The 23195-nt window shown below is 38.0% G+C and overlaps 1 protein-coding gene and 1 long non-coding RNA gene across 13 annotated transcripts in view; one reads left to right on the plus strand and one right to left on the minus strand.

Annotated features, from left to right (window-relative positions):
• Ppp1r9a (protein phosphatase 1 regulatory subunit 9A) overlaps positions 1 to 23195 on the minus strand; it is a 251376-nt gene that overhangs the window by 83086 nt on the left and 145095 nt on the right. For all 11 annotated transcript variants that reach the window (XM_013122676.3, XM_005082909.4, XM_005082908.4 and 8 more), the window contains exons 4-5: positions 18219 to 18339; positions 13717 to 13821 (exon numbers count right to left, since the gene is read on the minus strand). In XM_013122676.3, coding sequence (XP_012978130.1) covers positions 13717 to 13821; positions 18219 to 18339 — 226 coding nt within the window. The remainder of the gene's footprint in view (positions 1 to 13716; positions 13822 to 18218; positions 18340 to 23195) is intronic.
• LOC121133062 lies at positions 13794 to 16318 on the plus strand. 2 transcript variants are annotated; one of them, XR_005869809.1, is made up of 3 exons: positions 13794 to 13876; positions 15641 to 15840; positions 16148 to 16318. It is a non-coding gene; the product is annotated as an uncharacterized LOC121133062 (long non-coding RNA). The 2 variants fall into 2 exon arrangements; XR_005869810.1 differs by having other exon boundaries at positions 13796 to 13876; positions 15674 to 15840.

A 23195-nucleotide genomic window follows, 5' to 3' on the forward strand; every position in this document is an offset into this window, starting at 1 on the left:
TTTGATGTGCGTTAAAAAAAACATTTATTTTATGTGTTTGAATGTTATTCCCGAATGTATGTCTGCACCTTGTATGTTCCTGTTACCCATAGAAGTCAGAACATCAGTTATCGATGCTTATAAGTCATCATGTGGACGCTGGGAAATAAACCCTAGTGCTCTGATCAATTACTCTTTGTTGTGGAATATTTAACTATGCAAAGATGTGTTGCATTTGTTTAACTATGCAAAGACATCTTGCATTTGTTTAATTTAACAAAGATGTGTTGCTATTTTACCTTACCTGCCTAAGGCATCTGGCTGGTCTAATAAAAAGCTGAATGGTCTATAGGGAGAGAGGAGGTATAAGAGGAACTTCCAGGCAGGGAGAGTAAATAAGAGGAGGAATTTAAGTACTAGAAGAAGAAAGAAAAGGAAAGGACAGGACAGTCAGCCAGACACAGAGTAAGCAAGCAAGTTCAACATACAGAATGAAAGAAAGGTAAAAAGCCCCTAGTCAAAATGGAGATGAATTGAAACAGGTTAATATTACGTTAAGAGAGCTAGTGGAATAAGCCTAAGCTAAGGCTGAGCATTCATAATTAATAAATCTCTGTGTCTTTATATGTGAGCTGGTTGCTGGTCCAAGAAAAAGCTGACTATAGTTCTTAACTGCTCAGCCATCTCTCCAGCCCTTTTCATGCGTTGTTTGTTTGTTTGCTTGCTTGTTTTTGACATAGGGTCACTGCCCAACTCCAACTGGCTTGGGTATCACTATATAGACAAGGCTGGCCTCAAACCCAGAGAGAGCATCCCTGCCTCTAGCTTCTCAGTACTTAGATTAGAGGTGTGTGCCACCATGCACACATTTTTAATGTGTTTTTAAACAGACCACATAGTTAGGCTTAAGGTACTATCACTATTATAAAGTACAGAGTAACAAACAAAATAGATACTAATGAAAAACATTACACAAGCTCAAAGTAAAGAATAGAATTCAAAATCAATTAACTCATTCATTTTTAATGTCAATTTGCAAATAATTTGATATAAAAGTACACTGATTTTATATCATTTCTCCTCTTCCTTCTCTTCTTCAACTCCTGTCCTGCCACCCAAACTCCTCTTGAATTCATGACCTCTTCATTTGTAATTATGGTTTAATACATAGTACACACACACACACACACACACACACACACACACACACACCTCACATGCAAAACCTATGTCTATTGAGTCAAATTAGCATTGGTCACATAGTCTTGGAAAACCCATTCAGTGTCTTGTCCCTACAGGAAATTGATTCTCCCTTCCTCAGAAGCTACTCCTTGCCTAGAGATGGGGCCCTATGAAACATTCCCTCCTTTGTACTGATCACTTAAGTCAAGAATTTTTTACCTTTGTTTGAAAATTACGTGGGCAGACCTTGAGAAGTACTAATGTTTAGTGAGAATGAAGAAATGTCTTCTTAGGACATTTGCTCAATACACTTTACAGAGAAAATAAGATTTGGAACTTGACTTCTTGTCAAACAGTTGAATCTGTTGCTGCTAATTCTAAAGATGAATGGAGGTCTTGATAAAAATCTTGTGAGGTATTTCACATGGAAAATTATAAAATAAACAAAAGCCCAAATGATAACATAATATATATTGCAGTAATAAATTACATAACCACAAAATATAATTGAAAACTCTAACACAGAATCCTTCTATCTCAAGAAAATCACCACTACTTCCAAAACCAGAATTATTTATGATAAAGCTGATATGAATGAGTCACACACGATCAAACTTTGACAGGAACTTAAGACCACCCAATACTTCACAAGAAACCAGAATTTTAAATCATAAGGGCACTTTTGCTAAACATCAGAGCTTTCTGAATTCACTCACATAACTTAACATAATGCACTATTTGTTCAATGCTAGTTTAGATGAAGAATCATCTTACAGTTTGACAAAATCGAAATTATTTGGAATTGCCTGTAAGACAGATAACAGATCTCATAAAATGGTTCACTTCTAAACATGTTGAAGTATACCTGAATTCATCTAGGCAGCTTTTCTGAGCCACGGTAGAAGACCATGCTGCACACACCTTTAAATCCTGTACTCTAGTATGAAGCATGGTATAGATTTGTTGTAATAGAACACCATCCTTTCAAGTATGACCTAGAGTGAAAAAACATGCAGAAGTGGAAAAAACCTACTGTCTCTGCTGCATCTTCCTCATGTGAAAATTAGTATCTAACCTCATGTATCTGGGGGAGGGATCAAGAATAAAACATAGCTCACACAAAGGAGAATTGATGTGCATGAAAACCATGAGAAAACTACCTTGTTGACAAAAATATAGCTTTTAAATTACCTTTCTATATGTTTCTATGTTTGACCTATGAGTGAATGAGTACATAAATATGTGAGATTAGATTATGTAAGCAATCTACCAAATGCAGAATTCAACATGTCAAATTTAGCATGGTTATTTCAGTTATGGAGTAAGAGAATAGATATTTTTGAAATAGCACATTTTATGTGTTAAAAGCATCTAGAAAAGAGTTATTTCTAAGTCTGAGTTTATACATGTAACTTGAGTACAATAAGTACAATAAGTATTATAAAATACATACAAAAAGTTCAGGCATTTGGTGCTTAGAAAACATCTGATAACTGTTTACTGTTGCATTTAATGTAGTTTAGGCACCATTTTTTCCATGTATTTGAATGTATTTACATGTTTACTGTGACCCCATCCCAATTCTCTCCTAGTTAATCATAGTTTAAAAATAGTTTCAAGTTAAGCACAGGAAAGCATAAAGTAATTGGCTGCGAAGAGTTAACTATTAGGGGAAGGGCTGAATTTGCAGGTCATGGACAGGAATTACGAAGCTGGCACAAACCTAAAGGCTTTTCTAGGATTACTTTGGCTATTGTTTTGGGTGGTGGATAAATATATAAAGCATATTTGACAGTGACAGTGTAAAATGCAAGGTGAGGCTCCATGGCCTCTGCCCTGACTGGCTATTCTACCATGTAGATCATTAACATGTACCGACGAGCTTTGGTTATTTTGGGTGTGTGGTATTTTAAAAAAAAATTTTGTAATAAAATTTATTTTAAAAGGATGTCCAGAAGATTTTTGTTTCTATTTATTAGCTATATATACAATATGGATCACACAATGACATTATTCTTCTTCTACAGGATCACTTTCAGTTGAATTTCAAAACCTTCAAACACAAAATAATTAAGCCAGCAACATCAGTCCTTTCCACATTTTTCCATCAACTGATGTTCTGGTATATCTTATTTACCTCACTTACATCATCTACATTATTTCCAGATAAAGTGACAATATATGTGCTAGCAAACTTGTCTGCTTCTTGCAAACTTTAAGTTGAAAAGAAAAAAATGGTCTCTTAACACTTGGTATTTTTTTAAATTTTGCCATTCACTGAAAGGTACATTGATTTTTTAATGGTAAAGAACGAAGTAGCTGCTTCACATTAGAATAAAGTGAGTTAAAAACTGAGGATTTTCGTGATTGAGCAATGGCAACTGTCTTAGAGTTCTATTCCTGTGAAGAAACACTGTAAGTATAATAATTCTTACAAAGTAAAAAAAATTAAGTAGGTCTTGCTTACAGTTTCAGAGGTTTAGTCTATTATCATCAGGGTAGCACACAGGCAAACACAGTGCTGGAGAAGTAGTTGAGAATTCAATATTCAGACCCAGCAGGCGTCGTCCACAGGAAGAGAGAGATACTGGAATTGGCTTGGGCTCTTAAAACCTCAAAGCCTACCACCAGTAATACATTTCCTCCAGCAAGACCACACCTCCTAATCCCTCTCAAGTACTGCCACTCCATGGTGATCAAGCATTCAACTATATGAACCTATGGCCACCATCCTTATTAAAACCACCATAGTCATGATATGCTAGTGTCTACAGCTAGGGTCTAGGGTCTTCAGCATGGTCTCTTTGAGTGTTTTAAAAAAAGTCATTATCAAATTTTAATAGGGATTACTTCATTAAATCTTTAGACATATACATATATATGCTACATGTATTTTATATATGTAATAAACAGAGACAACTAAGTCAGTTTTATTGTCATCTATTATGAAGCCAAATAATATGCATGTTCTACTCATTGGCATTTATATGTCTCCAATACATGGGATTCTTCTGATTTTTTTTATCAAAATTTCTAGTGAGCTGTCAAAATAAAAACCAGTTAACATTGTATTTACAATTATCTAGGCTAAAATTGCAACTATCTCAGACATTCTGTGCATACAATAAATGCCTGGTTTTCAGAAATAAGTTCTAATTAAAATGATCTCTAGGCAAAAATGTCACACAAATAATATGAAAATTTTAATTTAATTTAAAATTTTGTAAACTTTACCTCTCCTTCCACCCCCCCCCAATTTGGCACTTGTATGGCCTTTCTCTGAAATGTACAGCTCTTAAAATATTTAACAAGAAGCTACTGAGCAAGTGATGGCAAGATGATCACCTGTGACTTTAGGTAAGCTTGTGGACAACAGGGAAAAAGGACACACCCAGGTTTCTGTGTCTTACTGCATACTCTTATATACTGCTTTTTCCATGTTGGGGTTAGGTTACACATAAAATATATCTGTAAAAATTCATGTATACAAATGTATTAGCTTTTAAAAGCAAGACTCGAAGTATTTGAACTTAATTATGAACACTATTTCATTGACATGAATTTTTATGCAGTTCTAATTATGGTTATTTTTTCTATATCATATTTAATCCAGTACTAATCTACTGCAGTACTATGATATTTTTCTATATCGTATTTCAATGCTAAAAGAGTAAAGTCCATTTCTTAAAAGTTGCCTAACATACAGACAACCCATTATTTAACAGATGTAACCCTAAAAGAAACTTCTCAGAAAGTTAAATACAATGTTAGCTGGAAATAGCATTTCTCTAAGAATTCTGATGTCACAGGTTTAAATATGTGTGCCTGCAAATAATAAAATGGTTATCTACAAGATGCTAAATTGTATTTAGTGACAGTGGAAATTCTTTCATCAAGTCAAGTCTGCCTTAATTCGCCTCTGGAAATCTCTGTTGGTCTTAATCTTCCTTATGCCAGCAATTGTTGTCTACTCATATAGTTAAGATTAAAAGCTCCTCCATCATGGTGGAGGTGGTGGCATGTGACCTCAGACCATAAGCTGGAGGACTGCTTCAAGTTAAAAGCTAGCCTTGTCTCCATCGAAGTTCTAGGCCCACCAGAGTTACATAGTGATACCCAGTCTCAAAGAATTAAAACAAATAAACAAAACAAAATGTTCATTCATACATGTTATAAAATCCATAGCAGATTTTCCTTTCCTCTGAGGGAAGAGCATGGTCTACAGTGACGTTTTTCGTGAACACAGAAGTTCCTTTGCCACTCTCCACAGACGTGACACTCTGTCTTATACAATCAAAAAACCAAAGGCTCTGATAAAAAGGGAAACTCTCAGTTGTCTTCTATGCTATAATGCAAAGAATGATCTAGAAATGTTTCAGTCAATTGAAATTATTTCAAGACTTATTGCTCTTGCATGATTTTCAATCAAGAGTTTCCATATGAAGAAATGAGAGCCCCAGGCATGAATTTGCATGTACACAGTGCATCTCTATAAAACATGTACTCATCATTCATTTACGTTTTCCTTTGCATATTATAACTTCTTCCAAAGAGGATAAATATTTAAGCTTGGGTTAATTATTTTCTACTGTGTATAACTTCACTCCCTATAAAAGCCTGCCTGCACATGATATCAGCTCCATCTCACAGCAATGTAGTCCGTATGCTGAGGATGAAAGCAAAGGGCATGCATGGCTGTTGATGACAGGTAGCTGGCACTTTCAAAAACAAACATTTAAAATCTAATGTGAATTACACTGCGAACAAACAGCAGTTGTCAGAAATACCTTCATGCAAGAATAAAACCTATAACAATGTTGTACTATACCTAGTGTGCTAAGATGGACGCCTGGAGTTCAAATAGAATCTAGTCATTTTCCCTCAATTACTTCCTTCAAATGTTTTACGACTGTTGTTATGTTTTCTTTATTTTTTCTGCTTTTAGGGGAAAAGGTTTTATAAACTTTTAAATTTTCATAGTAGAAAAAAAATGAGGATTATCCCTTACCACCAGGTTTTCTGAGACAGTCTACACATTTTCAGGGCTCTCCATTAGTTAGGTATATAACGATAAACAAATTGTCTAGAGATATCATATTGATCTACTTCTGTCTGCTTGGTCAGCTATCCATATATCCAACCAACTGAACAAGTGATCCCTGGCTCCCGGCAGCCTTATTTTGTGTGATTATCTTTCCTTGAGTGAGGAGAGGGATATACTAAGTCAATTTCATCAATTTAAATACCAAAAGGATGTCACACTAAATGCTTGACCATGAAAAGGTGACAGGTTCTTGGTTACTCTCTGACATGACTGCATCTAAGGGAACACTTCCTATGCTGTAAGGTAACGCTATAGGGAGGTCCACATAAGCCAGCTTTGAATTGGATCACACACAAAAAAAGATAGAATATAAAAATTTGCCAGGCGGTGGTGGCACACATCTTTAATCCCAGCACTCGGGAGGCAGAGGCAAGCGGATCTCTGTGAGTTCGAGGCCAGGCTGGACCCACAGTCTCCAAAACAATACAGAGAAACCCTGTCTCATAAAACCAATAAATAAATAAATAAATAAATAAATAAACAAAAATTTGATGTTTTGGATCACAGAATTTTAAGGGAATGAAAAGCATGGAAAATATGTTCAGCACACAATAATGGATTAAGATATACTAGGTCCTGGTGATAGTCATAGGCTAAAAAAAAAATCCATGTTTGAGTAAGAAAAAGTTCAGATTCATATAATTGTATGATAATATTTTCTGGTAAAAAAAAAGCCAATAGCAATAAAATGTCTTTAAAAAATAAAAGTGCACAGCATGATAAAAAAGATACAGAAATCACTAAAAATTCCTTTCAACAAGGCAGACCACTGTTAGAGACCCCTCCTCCTTCTCACATTGCCAATGCCATTAACAACTATGCAATGCAGTGATACTGCCTCCCTCCCTCCCTCCCTCCCTCCCTCCCTCCCTCCCTTCTTTCTTCTCCCTCCCTGTTTTTGAGATATGGTTACTCCATCATCCCTGGCTGTCCTGGAACTAGCTCTCTAGACAAGGCGTGCGTCTAACTCACAGAGATCAATCTACCTCTGCCTCTGCTGGGATAAAAGGTGTGAGCCATCATGCTGCCTGGCTTTTTCTAAGTGTAGTGACTGTGAGAGTCCTATGGATGGAGATGGGTGTGTTGGTACCTTGATCCTTTGCACTGCTAGGAAGTAGTTCACTGGCTGAGATATAGCACAGTTTGTTCACCGAATGATCAGTTAAAGAATATTTCAATTATTTCTCTCTTCCAGCTATTGTGAATAATGCTCCTGTGTGTACGTCTTGTATAGGTATTTGTCTTGGTGTTATGAGTAAATAAACAAGAAGAATTGCTAGGTGGCCGGCACAGCATGTGTGTGCTTTAAAAAGTATCCAACTAGAGCAGGGAGACTGGAAATTGAAGGCATTCTTCAGCTAAACAGGAAGGGAGAGAAGGAGGAGGGGAAGGAAGTGGTGAAGCTGTCAAACTCTTGCAAATTGTGTGAGCTCTGTTCCCATCGCCATTAAATGCTCTAGATGATCTATAGTGCTTGTCAATAAGTAAAACTCTCAACTCTAAAAACTGCAGCCTCTGGAATAGTATACGGTAGTAGTGTTTCACTGTTGATTAATGTGCAGTCCTTCAATGATTAGTGATGCTGGGAAGCATTTCATGTACTCAGAAGAAAACATCCCTTGGTGAATTGTCTTTCTCAAGTAGTTGAATGGGGAAAATCCGTGAAGCCTCAACCCTACATAGAGAACTACAGGAAACTGAGTCAAAGCTGGGGGTGTGCTTTTGAGGGGAGAGCACACCAATTGGTTGCCCAGAGCCCAACAGCCAGTGCTAAAAACATATCTAAGTAACATTAAGACCATTTTAAAACAAGTGTTGTGAATTTTAGTACAATTTGCCATTCTTCTATAACTTTTCTTACATTTTACAATTTTTTAATTAAGTCAAAATTATAAATATTCTAGTCGACACATTTAGGTTTCTGATTGATCATAAACTGGTTATTATTTCTGCTACAAGAAGAGGCTCACGAGTTTGTTTTGTTTTTAATCAGGCACGGCCATTCTCCCAGCCATTTGGTAAGAACATCATAGTCTCTTGCCCTGAAGTAATTTGGTATCTCTTTTTAAAAAAATGACACTTAGCTGGGTAATGGTGTCACACACCTTTGACTCAAGCAATCAGGAGGCAGAGACAGGCAGATCTCTGTGAGCACAAGGTCAGTCTGGTCTACAGAGTGAATTCCAGGACAGCCTGGGCTGCTACACAGAAACACTCTGTCTCAAAAAACCAAAAATGGAAAATAAAATAAAAAATGAAATTTCTGGAGGTCTATATTCCAACTTCATTCAATTCCTTCAATTTTCATCACTATTCTCACACCTCCAGCAGACTGCCTTGATTAGGAAGCCCTCCAACTTTGATCTGTTTCAAAAGCAGTAACTTCTACAAAACAAACTGCTGTGACTTTGGGGTGCCATGCTGATTATACACATTAATTTGGAGAAAGTTGAACACTATTACCTATTCTGATGCACAAACATGGTGTATTTCTTGACTCATTTAAGTTATCTTTATTTTTTTTCTCATCTGCTCATTTCGTTGATTTTTTTTCTGTGATTGTAGAAATAGCTCCAAGGCCTTGAACATGTTACATTGGATAGTGAGAAAAAGAAAACAGTATTCAATAAAAGAAATCAAGAAAAGAAACAGAAGGTCTTCCCCAGTGTCCTGAGGTCAGACTTAAGGGAAGATCAGGTTCTTCACTTATGCCAATTTCCACTGCTCACTTCCATTGTTTCTATTCATTTACATACCTAATCAACAAAAGTGGACCAAGGGTGCAGCTCAGAATGATAACACAGGGAGCAGAACAAAATCTGCTTCACAAGGACAAGAGGGTCACGGGATGAATGCTGATAACATGGCAATATTATAAGGCTAACTTAGATATCAACACAGTAAACAGAGAAAAATAAGCAGTCAGCAAAGATGGGATTTGTGAACTGATACATACATGCATACATACATACATACATACATACATACATACATACACACACATACATACTCGTAAGATATAGCTGGCCCTTTAGATTCCATGTGCCACAGTGGAGCCACTGGAGTGAGTCCTGGCAGGAGTCTCAGGGCCAGAGACTGACAATGCCAGTATCTAAGAAATGAGAAAATGGACACTCTAACGCAGACAAAGCTTGCATTCATCCTCCTGGACCTCTACCTGCACCTCTAGTCCTGCAAGATTTGTATCTACACTAGGAAGGGTGACCTGTCTGTAGATGACTGATGCATCTGCTAATTAATGCTTTGTCAATTTTGTGGGACAAGGGAAAGTCAAACCCGATTACTGTTATATACGGTTCTGATAGGCTGTTTAGTCTTACTTTGGAGTAATGCATTGGCACGCATTTTTAAGTCATCCTTTGTCCCCTGGTGGTGCACGTCACAGTTTTCAACAGGATCAGGGCCATGTACCAGGGCATTCTGTAGCTGAGCACCTGAGCAGTGCCAGACCAGCTCCAGCTTAGCCACATGTCACAATACATACTGTACAGTGCATTTGTCACTGTCTTCTTTTGACCTAGTGTAGACAGAAGTTTCTGTCCTGCCCCGTCCTGCAGCCATTCAGTCCCAAATAAAGACACTGAGGCTTTTGTTAACTATAAACTTTTGGCCTATTACTTAGGCTTATTACTAACTAGCTCTTACAAGTTAAATTAACCCAACATTCTTATCTATGTTGAGCCACGTGGCTTGGTACATTTTCTTAGTAAGGCATTCTCATTTTGTTTCCTCTGTGTCTGGCTGGTGACTGTGTCTCTTCCTTTCCTCTTGCCAGAATTCTCTTAGTCTGGTAGCCTTACCTATACTTCCTGGATGGCTACTGACCAAATAGCGTTTTATTAAACCAATACGAGTGACAAATCTTTACAGTATACAAGAGCATTATCTCACAACCTTAGGTGAATAGGATTTACTGTCTTTATTACCACATGTTTTCACTGTCGGATGAAGCAAACCTAAAGAAGTGTAAGTTTCACAAAGCCCCATGATATGAATGATGGCTAACAGGTTGTCACTTCCTCATGCGACATGGCTATCCACTTATTAGCTGGTTCTTCTCATCATATTCTGCTTAAGCCAACAAAAAAAATCATGATTTATAACCCATGCACCAGAAACAATAGGCTTGTTATCAACATATTCATCTGTTAGTATTTCTAAATAGTTTTCTTAGAGTCTTAAAAGATGTTTGATGGGTCATGTGTAGTTAGTGGAAAATTAATCAAACCAGAATTATAAATCTATCAGAACAAAATATTAGGAAGTAGTTTAAAAAGATAAAATCATCTGTGTAACAATGGAAAGAAAGTAGGAATCACAACATTAACAAATTGATTCAAGGTTATACAAACTATCTTCCATTTATCATGGATGTAAAATTTAACCTTGTCTTTTGTTTTGCAAGTAATGTCACAAATTTAGACAAGTGGTTCAATCTCCTGTTCACATCTCTGAAGATAAGGAGAGACTACATTCTGATTTGTGATCTAGAGCTGGTACATAGAAACAGAGGCCACTATAGACTGTGGCAGCTCTGATAATGAACTCATGAACACTGCAGTTCAAGGTCAACCAAACTATGTTCTTGCTCTGGTTTCGAGTTTCAGCACTACAACAAACCAACCAATTATTAAAGGTAGCGTATGTCTGTAACCCCAAGATAGGAGGCTGAAGTGAGATTGTGATGAGTCTGAGGTATCCCTGTGCTACATTGTGAGTTCTAGGATAGTCTGGACTATAGGATGAGCCTACGTCTCAACAAAAACCAGACTCTCCCACAAAATAACAACACAACCAAAGACAAACAAATGGGGTATCAATGGTGCTCTCATCCATACCGTGAATTCATCAATTCAGGAATTACCACTCACATCTTAGTAAGAAAGAGCACAGGAAGAGAAGAAAAACTGCTCTCTGAAATTATGGGTGAAGTCACAGGAATTCAGTGTGACTCTGACTTATATCTAAATATGACAAAAACTTTCCTGTATATTTCCAGAAAACAAATAAAAATTTAATCTCTCAAATGCATACAAATAACCATAATCTTCTTTTTCTCTTTTCCCTATCTCTATCTCAAACCCTACACTTCTGGATCTTGAAAGTTTTGAATTCCAAATATTCCTTTAGGATCCATGATTTGTGGTGTAAAAAGTCTAACAGAACAGTGATTTTCCTGACACCCCAGTTGAAAACACATTTTGATAATCATTAAATGTGACGTGTAAGTCTCTAGGTATTAAGAAATACAGAAGCAGCAAAGGACAAGCCTACAGCACCAGTAATGCGAGACAGAAATAAAACGATGGTCACAGGTTCAAAGCTAGCCTGGTATACATAGAGAGTTCCAGGCTAGTCATGGGCTATCTAATGAGAACTTTGTTCTGAACAAACCAAATATGAGAGAAAAGAAATACAGAAATATATTAAGTATATGTGTACATAGGTATATAAACATACACATATATGTATCTTATTTCATGATAGATTCAGGTCGAGTTTTTAATTAATATTTCACATAGAACCACTAGTGAATATATCTGGAAGATTTGAACATTATTCTTACAAAGTAAAGATCATGAAAGCACTTTCTCTTACAGTCAACTAATTGAGAAATGTGGGTTATATAACTTCAGCAAATTCAGATCCTGGTTAAATAATGTGAGAGGAATAAAGGAGGCTAACAGTGCCATGTGTGTGCCAAGATCTCTTTGGAAAGTCAATGGTGAAGTCAAAATGCTTTAGCACCTCAAGGAAAAAAAACAGTGTGAAGATGGCTGCCATCAGATAGGTCACTTGAGGTTAGGGTGGACTTCTGGAGGACAAGGGAGCTGGGGCATGTGTAAGATACAGCTGTTCTGGATAGACAACAGCATTTTAAACAGGAAACAGTGAAGACAAGAGTGTTCAGAAACAATCACACCCAAGTCACATCTGAAGGATGATGACGGCTGTGGAACCACAGGAGAGCAAGGAAACACAGGCAGATGAGACTGCCAACAACAGGCCCAAGAGCTTCCACACAGTGCGCCGGGCCACTGAAAGTGTTCAAAGGGGAGGTGGCTGTGATGGATCTGTAATTACTTCTACTCCTCTGTACTAGATCAACTACACGAGGTAAACAAAAGAGCAATTCCCTTTTCCATAGCAGCACTTCATATTCTGATAGCTGTAAATATGTTCTTCCACTAGAGAGAGAATTAGCACAGAATGAAATCAGAAGAGAATGCAATGAGAGAAACTACTTAAGAAGTTACTTGCCATCTTCCCATGTACTGAAATAGTAACACAGATGACCTGACCCATAGGGAGGAAGGAAACAAAATAAGTGTGTTCTACTGTCCTTTCACACTCTTCCAAGTGAGATGCATTCTTACCAGTTGAATGGGCATCCTATTTAGTCTTTGAGTTTGTATTGATGTCCAAGCAAGTCTTGTACCACACGGGGAAGTGAAGTGTGGATGCCACATGTCAATCTGAAGAACAGTCATTGTATTTACTAAGGAGCCCACAGGGCTAGCAGGCATCACGACAGGGGTTCCAGACACGCTTGACATCATTTCACCTGCCTTTCTGAGGACTGTGAGTAGACACTCCAGCCCCCACATCCATGTTTGCTTCCATTGTATTCCTCAAGTCATCCCTTCAGCATCATGTGTTGCCTTCCCACTGACAAGGCTGAAAGCTGGCCCTCGTGCTTTTACAGCATCAAATGTGCTGCTGTCCTCTCTTCAGCGATGTCACCTCAGCTGTCTTTTCAGATGACCAGCAGTTTCATTTCAACGACGCGAGTACTGACCTGCTTTCACAGTTACACACACTAGTGTCTCCTAAGTGTCCATTCATGAGATTTTGTCAAAGTACAATGTGTTTCCAGTGTTTTCAAAAAAAGGAAATGTTAATCAAACAAAACTGATTTTAAAGTTTAACCAGAGTTGGGTAAGACTGCTTTCTTATTTAAAAGTCGTACTTGTTACTAGATATAAATTCCAAGGTCTGAAGATTGTACCCTCTGTCCTATTAAGTTAGGAAAGATACAATTCACCAAAGATAGAACCTGGCTGACTCTTTAAAAACAATGAACAGATTCTTAAAATGCACTGCCTAATATCATTCGACCTACTTGTCTAACAATGCATACCGCTGGGGTGTGAACATCCATTTCAGTTTCAATTGTTCCAAAACTGGTTTTGTTAAAAGGAATTGAGAGGCAAATTACAATTTACTGAGGTGGTGACTAGGAATTCCATTGCCATGGCAATTCTACTGTGTTAACCATAAGGTACACCGTACAGCTTAGTAACAGCCCTGTCTCCACTGTTTTAGTATTCAAACAAAATTTTCATTGTAATTATAAATATTTATGGAGAAATTGCCATCCATAAAAGTACAAAGTTACCAAGCTGCTTATTAGAAAGCCTCAGACTTACCTAACGTTGCCCTTGGTATTTCGGAGAACAGTTGCCGCAAAATTCTGTGTGACCCCCACCAGGCTGATTCCATCCACTTCTACAATCTGGTCATTGACTTGGATCCTGGAGAAAAAGAGAAAACAGCACCCACAGTGAACTCATCTGCTAAACCAAGACAGTAAGTTGACCAAAATTTTGCTGCATAATAAGCTCCAGACTGTAGTCAAATCCTTAATATCTTGTCAAGATTGAAAAGACAGCTCAGTTAGCATAGGTCTTGCCTTCAAAGTAGAGAGATCTGAACTTGACACCCAGAAACCATGTGAAAATGTTCATAAGTGAATCCCTGGGGCTTGCTGTCTAGCTAGTCAAGCACATTTAGCTAATCTAAGGCCAAAGAGACACACTCTATCTCAAGAAAAGGTAGACAGCACCTTAAGAACAAAACTTGAAATCGCTTTCTTAGCCTCTACATAAGCATGCATGCACACATACCCACATAAACATACAAATGTATGTACACATGTAGATATTACAAAAAATAAAAACTCCACTGAAAGCTAGAAAAGTAATAGTGAATGGAATCAGTTTGTCACATATATTCTTTGAAAAATCAGTAACTATAAAGCATGGCAGATCTCAGCCGGGCGCTGGTGGCGCACACCTTTAATCCCAGCACTTGGGAGGCAGAGGCAGGCGGATCTCTGTGAGTTCGAGGCCAGCCTGGTCTACAGAGCGAGTTCCAGGACAGCCTCCAAAACAATACAGAGAAACCCTGTCTCGAAAAACCAAAAAAAAAAAAAAAAGCATAACAGATCTCTGGTGCTTATTGTGCCTAATTAAGTCTAATAGATACAGCTGAAATACCCTTTGAGCACAACACCTAGTCCCTGTCACCGCTATCCTCACTCAGGGTAAACATCAGGAACTGTATTAGTGCTTCAAATATGCATTACTCACATGTGTGCATGTGTACTCTTAAATACACTCAGATGTATGTTTAGTTATGTATGTTTCTGAGATGCACAGTATATTAATATTGGTAAATGTGTAAGTAGTTCTAAATGTACAAATACATTTTATATATGCCAACATGGAATACTGTGGTATGAAATTGAAAACACACACTCAAGAACCCAATTTCCAGCTTTATCAAATATGAGCACTGCATGATATTTGAATCATGCTTTTTAAAAAATAATTCATTAGAGAAATGGGGAAGCCCCTTAGTTGTTTTCCTATAATTTTATTGCCTTTATTTCTACAGTAGAGATGGCCACATACTGTTTTTGTTTAGTGAGAGAGGCCAATGAATACACATAATACAATGTATGTTTCAAAAATTACAAAGTGTGCTTCTCATCTTATTACATACTTTATTCACTCAATATTAAATCTGAGATTTTTTCCTCTGACGACCACATTTGTAATTCTAGCTAATTCATTTTGGCAACTATACCACAGTATAGTTGCGCATCTACTTTTTGTAGATAGACATGCATCATTTTTCAGTTTAGCTATTATGAACACAGCTGTAAATAATTAACTCTCTATATGCTTTTTTTATACACATGAGTCCTTCCAGGGTATATACTTGACTTGAAGGGTTTCAGTCACAGTAGAAATCAAACAAACATTAGGGAGTCGAAGAATCCTTGGTGTCAGATCTTTTATGTACTGTCAATCATGGAGTTTCAGAGCTAACCAAGTTTTATTATTCTGACATTACTACAGACCTTGCTCCTTAGAGAAGGCAAAGGAAGCAGGTGTGCCCAGGATGGAACCCAAGGCACACAGGCAAGCTCTCAGGCATTGAGCTACATCCGGTTCCCAAAATGCTCTTTTGATCACATTTATTTCCTTACTACTTTCTGAAATGATCATGGAGCTGAATCAAATATTTAACCTATCTGTTTTATACTCATAAAAGTCATCTTTTAAGTTCTTTGGTGTTCACCTGTATTTGAACATCAAGTTCTGAAGGATCCACTGAGGGGAGCAAGTAGGCTTACCAAACCTGCCAAACTGCGGCACTACAGAAAGACACCTCAGTGTCCAGCTCCCACCCTCATCCCACACGTCAGAGTGAGCCTCGGAAACAGCAGAAATATCATTTGCTGCTATTCAAGTCTGCTAGTAGTGGTAAGGTTTCCTTATTTTTCTCCTTCTGTTCTTTATAGTGAGCCTGGCCTCACCCCATCCCTGCCCCTGGTTTTTAACAATTCTGGTCCTAGACCTAAGATCATGATGATGACAATGGTGGTGGCTGCAGTAGCCACGGCTGGGGAATACCTGTTAAAAGCAGCAGTGGGAGGGAAAAGGCTCTGCAGGGGTTACTGAACTCCACGGCCCTCATGGGAGAGCAAAATAATCTGACTCACTACCCTTTTCATTCTCTTTTGAATTTACGAGTTCAAATCATTTCACAAGCAGTTCATGACTCCCACAGGGAAATCAGACTTCATGGAAGATGACTCTGCATATGTTTTGCATTGCTCTGAGGACTTCAAGTGTGGCTAAAGTTGCAAACTGAAGCTGACTTTCTTAAGTTGTGTGACTGAACACTTGTCTCTCGTCATGTGACAATGAAATTTCTTTCTAAGAATGGTATTAATAAATAAAAATGACAAATTCTCTGAAATTAGTAAGGTGTGATCTAGTTGGATTTTGTACTGTAAACAATTAACAATGCTAACCTTAGTTCTATTCCTGGCTTCTATATTGTCTCCTGCTGATCTAATTTATAAATATCATGCTTTCTTGATCCCTGAAGCTTTAAAAGAAAACGTTGATGCCACATAATGTTCCTTCCAAACTTTTTCCTTGTCCTTAATTATTGCGTGTATTATTTTGGATCTGTGGTTTTCCATATAAAACATCACAGTCCACTCAGCAGTATTCACGGCTGTGGTCTGAATGTGAAATGTCCCTCACAGGCTCATGTACTTGCACTCCTCTGGTTCACCAAATGGTGGCACTGTGGGGAACGCCTTGCGGGAGGAAGTAGGTCACTGGAGGCAGCCCCGTTTCCTGTTTGCTCTTTCTGCTCCCCGACTGAGGATGAAAAGTGGTCAGTCTGCTTCCTGTGCCTGCCTCCATGCCTCCCCCAGCAGGTGACAGATCTTCATCCAGGATGAGGGCTTGTTCCTCTGGAACTGTGAGTCAGAGTGAACCTCTTCCTCCCTTAAGTTGCTTTGGTCAGGATAATTTGTCAAAGCAATAGGAAGGAAACTAAAGCATACATAAATTAACTTAGTGAGATTATTCACTGAGATTTCATTGGATACATAGATAAAATTAAGGAGAATTTGCATTTGCATCCTGATAGTAGTTTTTCTGTCTCTGAGCATGAATATAACTCCACTTATTGACCCATATTTGATATTTATCAGAATTTTATAGCTTTTCTCATATGGAGCCTAAAATCTGATTAGATGTACTTAATTTTGGGACAGGATAATCTATTTTTTTCATTTTAATTTTTGCTTATTCAATTGCTTATCTACTATGAATAACTTAACAGTGAATAACTTTTGTATAATAAATTCCTACCCTACCAATGACGAAATTACTATATTTGAGAAGTTTTCTTTTTTTTTAAATAAATATAGTTAAAAGAGTATTCCTGCAGATACTGTTTCAGAGGACAGACTGCCTCTGCTGGCTTTCTATGTAGTCTTATAAAAAGTGATCAGATTTGCTTCCACATTCTGAGAAGGGACCAGGCTCATGGAGAGGTCTCTTTCTACAGGTCCCAACAGCGATCTAGCACCTGTTTCTCTGTAGGAGACATGGAGGAACATCAGTCTCCAGAATTCCCCTGCACCTCTCTCATTTGATTAGAGATGTTATTCTGTATATGTTTCTCTTATTGGTTGATGAATACAACACTGACTGGCCAGGCAGGAAGATATGCAGGGATAGGAGAAGAGGAGAATTCTGGGAAGTGTAGGTAGAGAGGAGTCGTCATGTGAGACCACAAAGGGGTAAGATGTTCAGACCCTTCTCTGGTAAGATAAGACCATGTGGAAATATTTAGATTAAATAAATGGGATAATAATTAAGACAGAGCTAGTCAATAAGAAGCCCAAGCCACTGACCCACTGTATTATAATTAATATAAGTGTCCATGTGTTCATTTGAGGCCAGGTGGCTGCAGAACCAGTTGGGAAATCCCATAACAGTCATTTTCAAAAGCACCAAAATAACTATCATCCAACTGAACATTTCTGAAATAAAATTATACGTCAACTTACCCAGGACATACTCTTCAACCATCCACATGGCCCACTTCACACTGAAGTAGATGGATGGATAGAGACAAAGGCAGACAGACAGATGTACATTTATTGCATAGATATTCTGCTACCAATAGGAATCTAATCCAGGTGTTTCAACATTCTTGCACATCTGAGAAACACTAATTTTTTCCTTTTTAATCAAGAGAAGAAAGATCACACTGACAGAAATTTGTGGAGCAGTTCCCTGGGATTCAAGCCACAGACCAGTACCCAGCTCACCTGCCATCCCGCTGAGCAGCACCCCCATCTGTCACGGTCTTGACGAATATCCCCAGCTTCTCCAGCCCTGCATCGGCACCAACGCCCATTCCAATAATGCTTATGCCAAGGCCATCCTCATCTAGGAGAAAGAGAGGACAGTGAGCAGGGAGCTTTGTCCTGCACTAGCTGGCCCAGGGAGCTGACGAGGCTACTTGCTGCTTCTAGCTTTGTTCTTCACTGTGCACAGGACACATGATTTGTGTGCCTCCACAGACCACGAGGCCTCAAATGATTCACGAGTTTCAGACATTTTCTACTGCTCTTGGTAATCCAGCATGGTCCCAGGAAAGATAATAGTTTGGTTCTAGAAGAATCAATGGATCTCAAAACAGAGTCTCAAATCACCCTATGCAATGTTTTAGACATGAAAAACACACACTCAACCCAGAGTTTTTTAGAATTTCATCTTTTCATTTTTATATCTACTCATGTTAAGAAGACTGCATGAACCTTTGAGTTGGCTCAGTGGTCAAGCACTTTCCAACTGTGTCTTATGCACTGTGTTTCATTTCTAGCTCAACAGAAACAAAATAAGAGAAAAATAAAGATTAAATGTATGAGAACAATCCTCTATGCTTCTATACAAGCACCTATACTCATCAGTAAAAATATATGCAAGGACATACCTATACATATATACAAACATGCATAGGCAGACCCACACTCATGTATATTTAGCTTTCCTTTCCTTTATACACATAAGACTTCATTTCTCTCAGCATCACACATTTAAAATTAATGATACCTTGTGGATAAACTTTTATACACTTAAATCATTTCTAATGACTGCATAATATTTCATGATGATATATCACAGTGTATTAAATCATATCTCTATTAAAAATCAGTCACCTTTATTTGCATTTTATTGGTCCTGTAAGCAATACTGAAAGTTATATTTCAAATTCACTTACAAATTATGTTTATTCACATTTCTATTTGTCCTTTCCATGAGCATATCTAGTTCACCACCAATAAAATGAAAACATTCAAGGTCATTTTTCTGCTAACCTCAAAGTCTTTGCAATCATGATTTATCAGAAAAAATAAATGCCAGCTAATCAGCAGTTATGGGTCATTAAAGGAAAACTAACACACAAATCTAAGAGAATGCATTTAAAATAACATTGTGCAATTATTATTATATTCATAATGTGCTTCGGAAGAATTTGCCCCCGTGAACATTATTTGTCACCAGCAACTGCCTTTATGACAACTTTGTCTAAGGACATCTAGATGATCCTGTATGTTTACCCCCATTTGGTTCTGAAGATGCTTTTAGCAGTGTTGTACCCTCCTGGATTCTGTGGTGTCTCCCCTGAATGAGGCTTGATGTGGAGTCCAGCTGAAGACACGTCCACCTTGACTGCAGGCATAAGAATCTCCCCAGGGAGAGAATATGAACATGTAATAATGTGTGGGTGATCACTGAAGACTATTGGAGCCCACTGCACTTAAGATGTTGCATATATGCAATCTCGTATTTATTTCATTCAAGTCATTCCTCTTATATAAATAACCTGGACTTGATCGGGATCATTCTCTTGCTGATGATTTTCCAACACTCACCACATTGTTAGAGTTTTTCCCATAGTTTGCTAGTGTGAAGGTTTGTGGGGTGTCCGCAGGGCTGGGTGGATGGGGGTGGTTGCATATTGGTCAGGTGTATGGTTTTCTTCCCCCCGGAATGAATTCTCTTGTGTATAGCACGGTTCAAATGGATGGCTGAATGAGTCACACTATGATATTCACAGAATTTTTATGGAATGAAGTTGTTCCTACGAATGAGGGCCTTCCTGTGGTGTTCATAGACAGATGGATCACCACACATACCCTGGGGTTTTGCTTAAGAGAGGTCTATAGACACGTCCACAGAGATGAGTGCCATGGGATTCTCAATATCTCTCTTGCCCTTCCTCCCCAACCCCCAACCCAGGAGGTTAGCATTTCTCCTGAATTCTGGCTCACTTCACTGCATGTGCAGTGGTCCTCTTCATTATAATCACTACCTGTTAAACTATGAGCTAAAGTTTCCCATGTTCATTACATTCCAAGAATTCCCCTCAGATCTCCACACTGGCATGACACTGAACCCTTACAAGGATCAGCACAGAAATTATTTACTGGCTTTAAAATCTATTTTCCTTGCCTGGACTTATGCCTTCTTAATATCCTTTATCATTCTTTCTAGAGCTCTTCTTAGTGCTCTAACCAGAGAATTAAATAGGTAGCTCATGTTGTGGGGAAAGTTAACATTGGCTTGAGACATCGTGAATCCTAATGCAGACTTCCTACAAGAAGAAATGAACAACTGAAGGACAAAACATGACAGAAGTGTATAATCAACTCACACAGGTGATGCTCCCGGCACCACATCTTGTCTCTGTTCATAGGAAGGAGTACACAGTTTGGAAACCGCAAACTCTTGTAAGATTCCATTAGTGGGCAGTAAGATGCCCAAGAGGTGACGTGCTCACTACCAAGCTTGCACCCTACTTTCAATCCCAGAGCCCACAGAGAGGAAGGAAAGAATGGACTCCAGCAAGACGTCTTCTGACCTCCACGTGTATACCTCATCACAGGCAACTGTCCCTCTCCCTGAAGGTTTAATACACATAATTACTATAAAAATTTTAAAGAATCCAACAGTGACCCCGACCCCAGTCTTTCTTCCTCTACACATCCTGGGGACAGGCAGAAGCATTAAGTAGATAAAGCAGTCAGGAAAAAACAGTGAGGCCCCCCTGTTCCAGAAGATGCTGCCACCTGACCTGGAGGTCCAGGCTTGCTTCCTCTCAGGAAAGAGGCGCTTTGCTGGTACAACACTGCTTTCACTGTCAGTGAGACTCAAGCCTGTATCCACCCGACTGTGGGTTACTGGATTTCCTTTCCTGTAAAATGGCAGTTTCTCTACTGAATTTTGTCTCTTTACTCTGATGACTGACGAAGATTCTTAGAGAATCATGGATATAAACTTTGTTAGCTATAATTCAGTTTTTATTTTCCGATTGATTTTTTCTGACATAATTATCTTTATCGGGTGAAGGCTACACATATAATATTGGTATTATCTCTTCTAACTTCTGCTTTCCCATTTTGGTTGTGTTATTCCCACCAACCAAGGTGATAGATACTGTTTAGATTTTTTTCTAAATATGATGCCATTACATTTTAGCACTTGATTTTAATGATTTAGGGTTTCTCACACATGATATAATGAAGGTGCTCGACTGTGTATTTCAGGCAGATGCTGAGTCAGACTTAGTACCACATTAAATTCTCTCTCATATTAATACTTACTGTTTTGTTCCACTGACCAATCACTGTCAGTATAACAGGTCCTGATTGTCAAAGAATGAAATATTTGGCAAATGAAGCCCGTCATATTTTTACACTTCCGTTAGGTCTAGATCTTCCTCTATAAAATATAATATTATTTACACAACACCCTCTTGTAACTGAATGTTGTTGACAGTTCTATCTGCACTGCACTGAATTTGATTCTGTACTGAGCCTTCCTATTCAGGAATATGGTTATTCCACCAGCTGGCTTAAGTCTGGTCTGGAACCTACTAGGTAGTTCAGGCTGGCCTTGAAATTATGGCAACTCTCTTTCCTTAGTCTTACATGTGCTGAGATTACAGAAATGAGTCAGCATACCTAATAAAACAGTTGACTTTCCGTAAATTAAAAATATAAATAAATATTATATTGTAAGTAATAAATATAATCAGTATTTTGCTGATTGTAAATGAAATATTTTCCCATTTTACTCTTAAGTTGTATGAATAATGAAAAAACTATTAATTTTAATGGATATTGAGGCAGACCTCTTCCTTCACAAATTATCTTACCAATACTAATACTTTAAAAATTGAACTATATCTCAAAGATAGATACAGATACTAGTAGGATTCAGCTATATGTCCCCTTATGGACCCATGTGTTATAAAGACTTGGTCCTCAGCCTGGCCCTAAGAGATGGCAGTAATTTAGGGGGCAGGGCCTAAATAGAGAACTTAGGGTGTGCTCTTAAAGGGAATACATGGAACTCAACTACTGGTCTCCCTATTTTCTGCTTCCTGGCTGTCCGAAGGGGAGCAGCTTCCTCTGTCACACACTTGACTCTACTGCTTCACCACAGGCTCCAAAGCAATGGCTAACAGCCATGGACTGAAACCATAGACTAAAATCAGCTGCCTGTAAGCTAATACCTCAAGTGTTGTATTTCAGTCAAAGAAGCCTGACTCACCAGATAGGAATATCGATATATTAGCAAAAGGTATGTTTGGCAAACTTTATCTTTTGCTCTTTATACTGATCATTTCATTTAAATAGATTTCCAAGTTTGTCCTCTGGCTATAGTTGAAGCATTTTCCATGCTTCCTGAACTTACAGATAGAATTCTCCATTGCTTTTGTGATATCCACTTTGCAAAATTCATAGACAGCACCCATCACATGATAATTTATACAGTTTTTTAACCTAAATTTTACCAAATATCTTTCTATATGACTACAGACTTTTTCTTCAAAATTGTATGGAGTTGACTTTACTAAGAAAGGACTACCTTTTTTTTCTCATATCTAAAAATCCATTTTCTCTAGTGTATTCTCTTTAGATATTTCCATGTTTGATATTTTATTTCACTTACAATTTTGAAACTTGCAGTTGGTACTATAGCCTTCATTTTTAATAGTATATTAGTTTGGGGTAAAAACTCCTACAGGATTTTTGATGGCGTGTGTCAGAGTTTTCCTCCATTTCATCTCATACAAAGGGGTCTCGGCAACCCTGGCTTTGTGTGCTCTTCATGTGCCCTGGAGCCAACTGCTCTGAAGCACTTCCGTGTTTTACCTGTAGACATCATTCTAATGAAAGGCTGCCATGCTTTATATAATAGAAATCATTCCAACTGCTGCTGTGGCAACTCAC

This window comes from Mesocricetus auratus, unplaced genomic scaffold (assembly GCF_017639785.1).
Source record: "Mesocricetus auratus isolate SY011 unplaced genomic scaffold, BCM_Maur_2.0 Super-Scaffold_100019, whole genome shotgun sequence".
Lineage (NCBI taxonomy): Eukaryota > Metazoa > Chordata > Mammalia > Rodentia > Cricetidae > Mesocricetus > Mesocricetus auratus.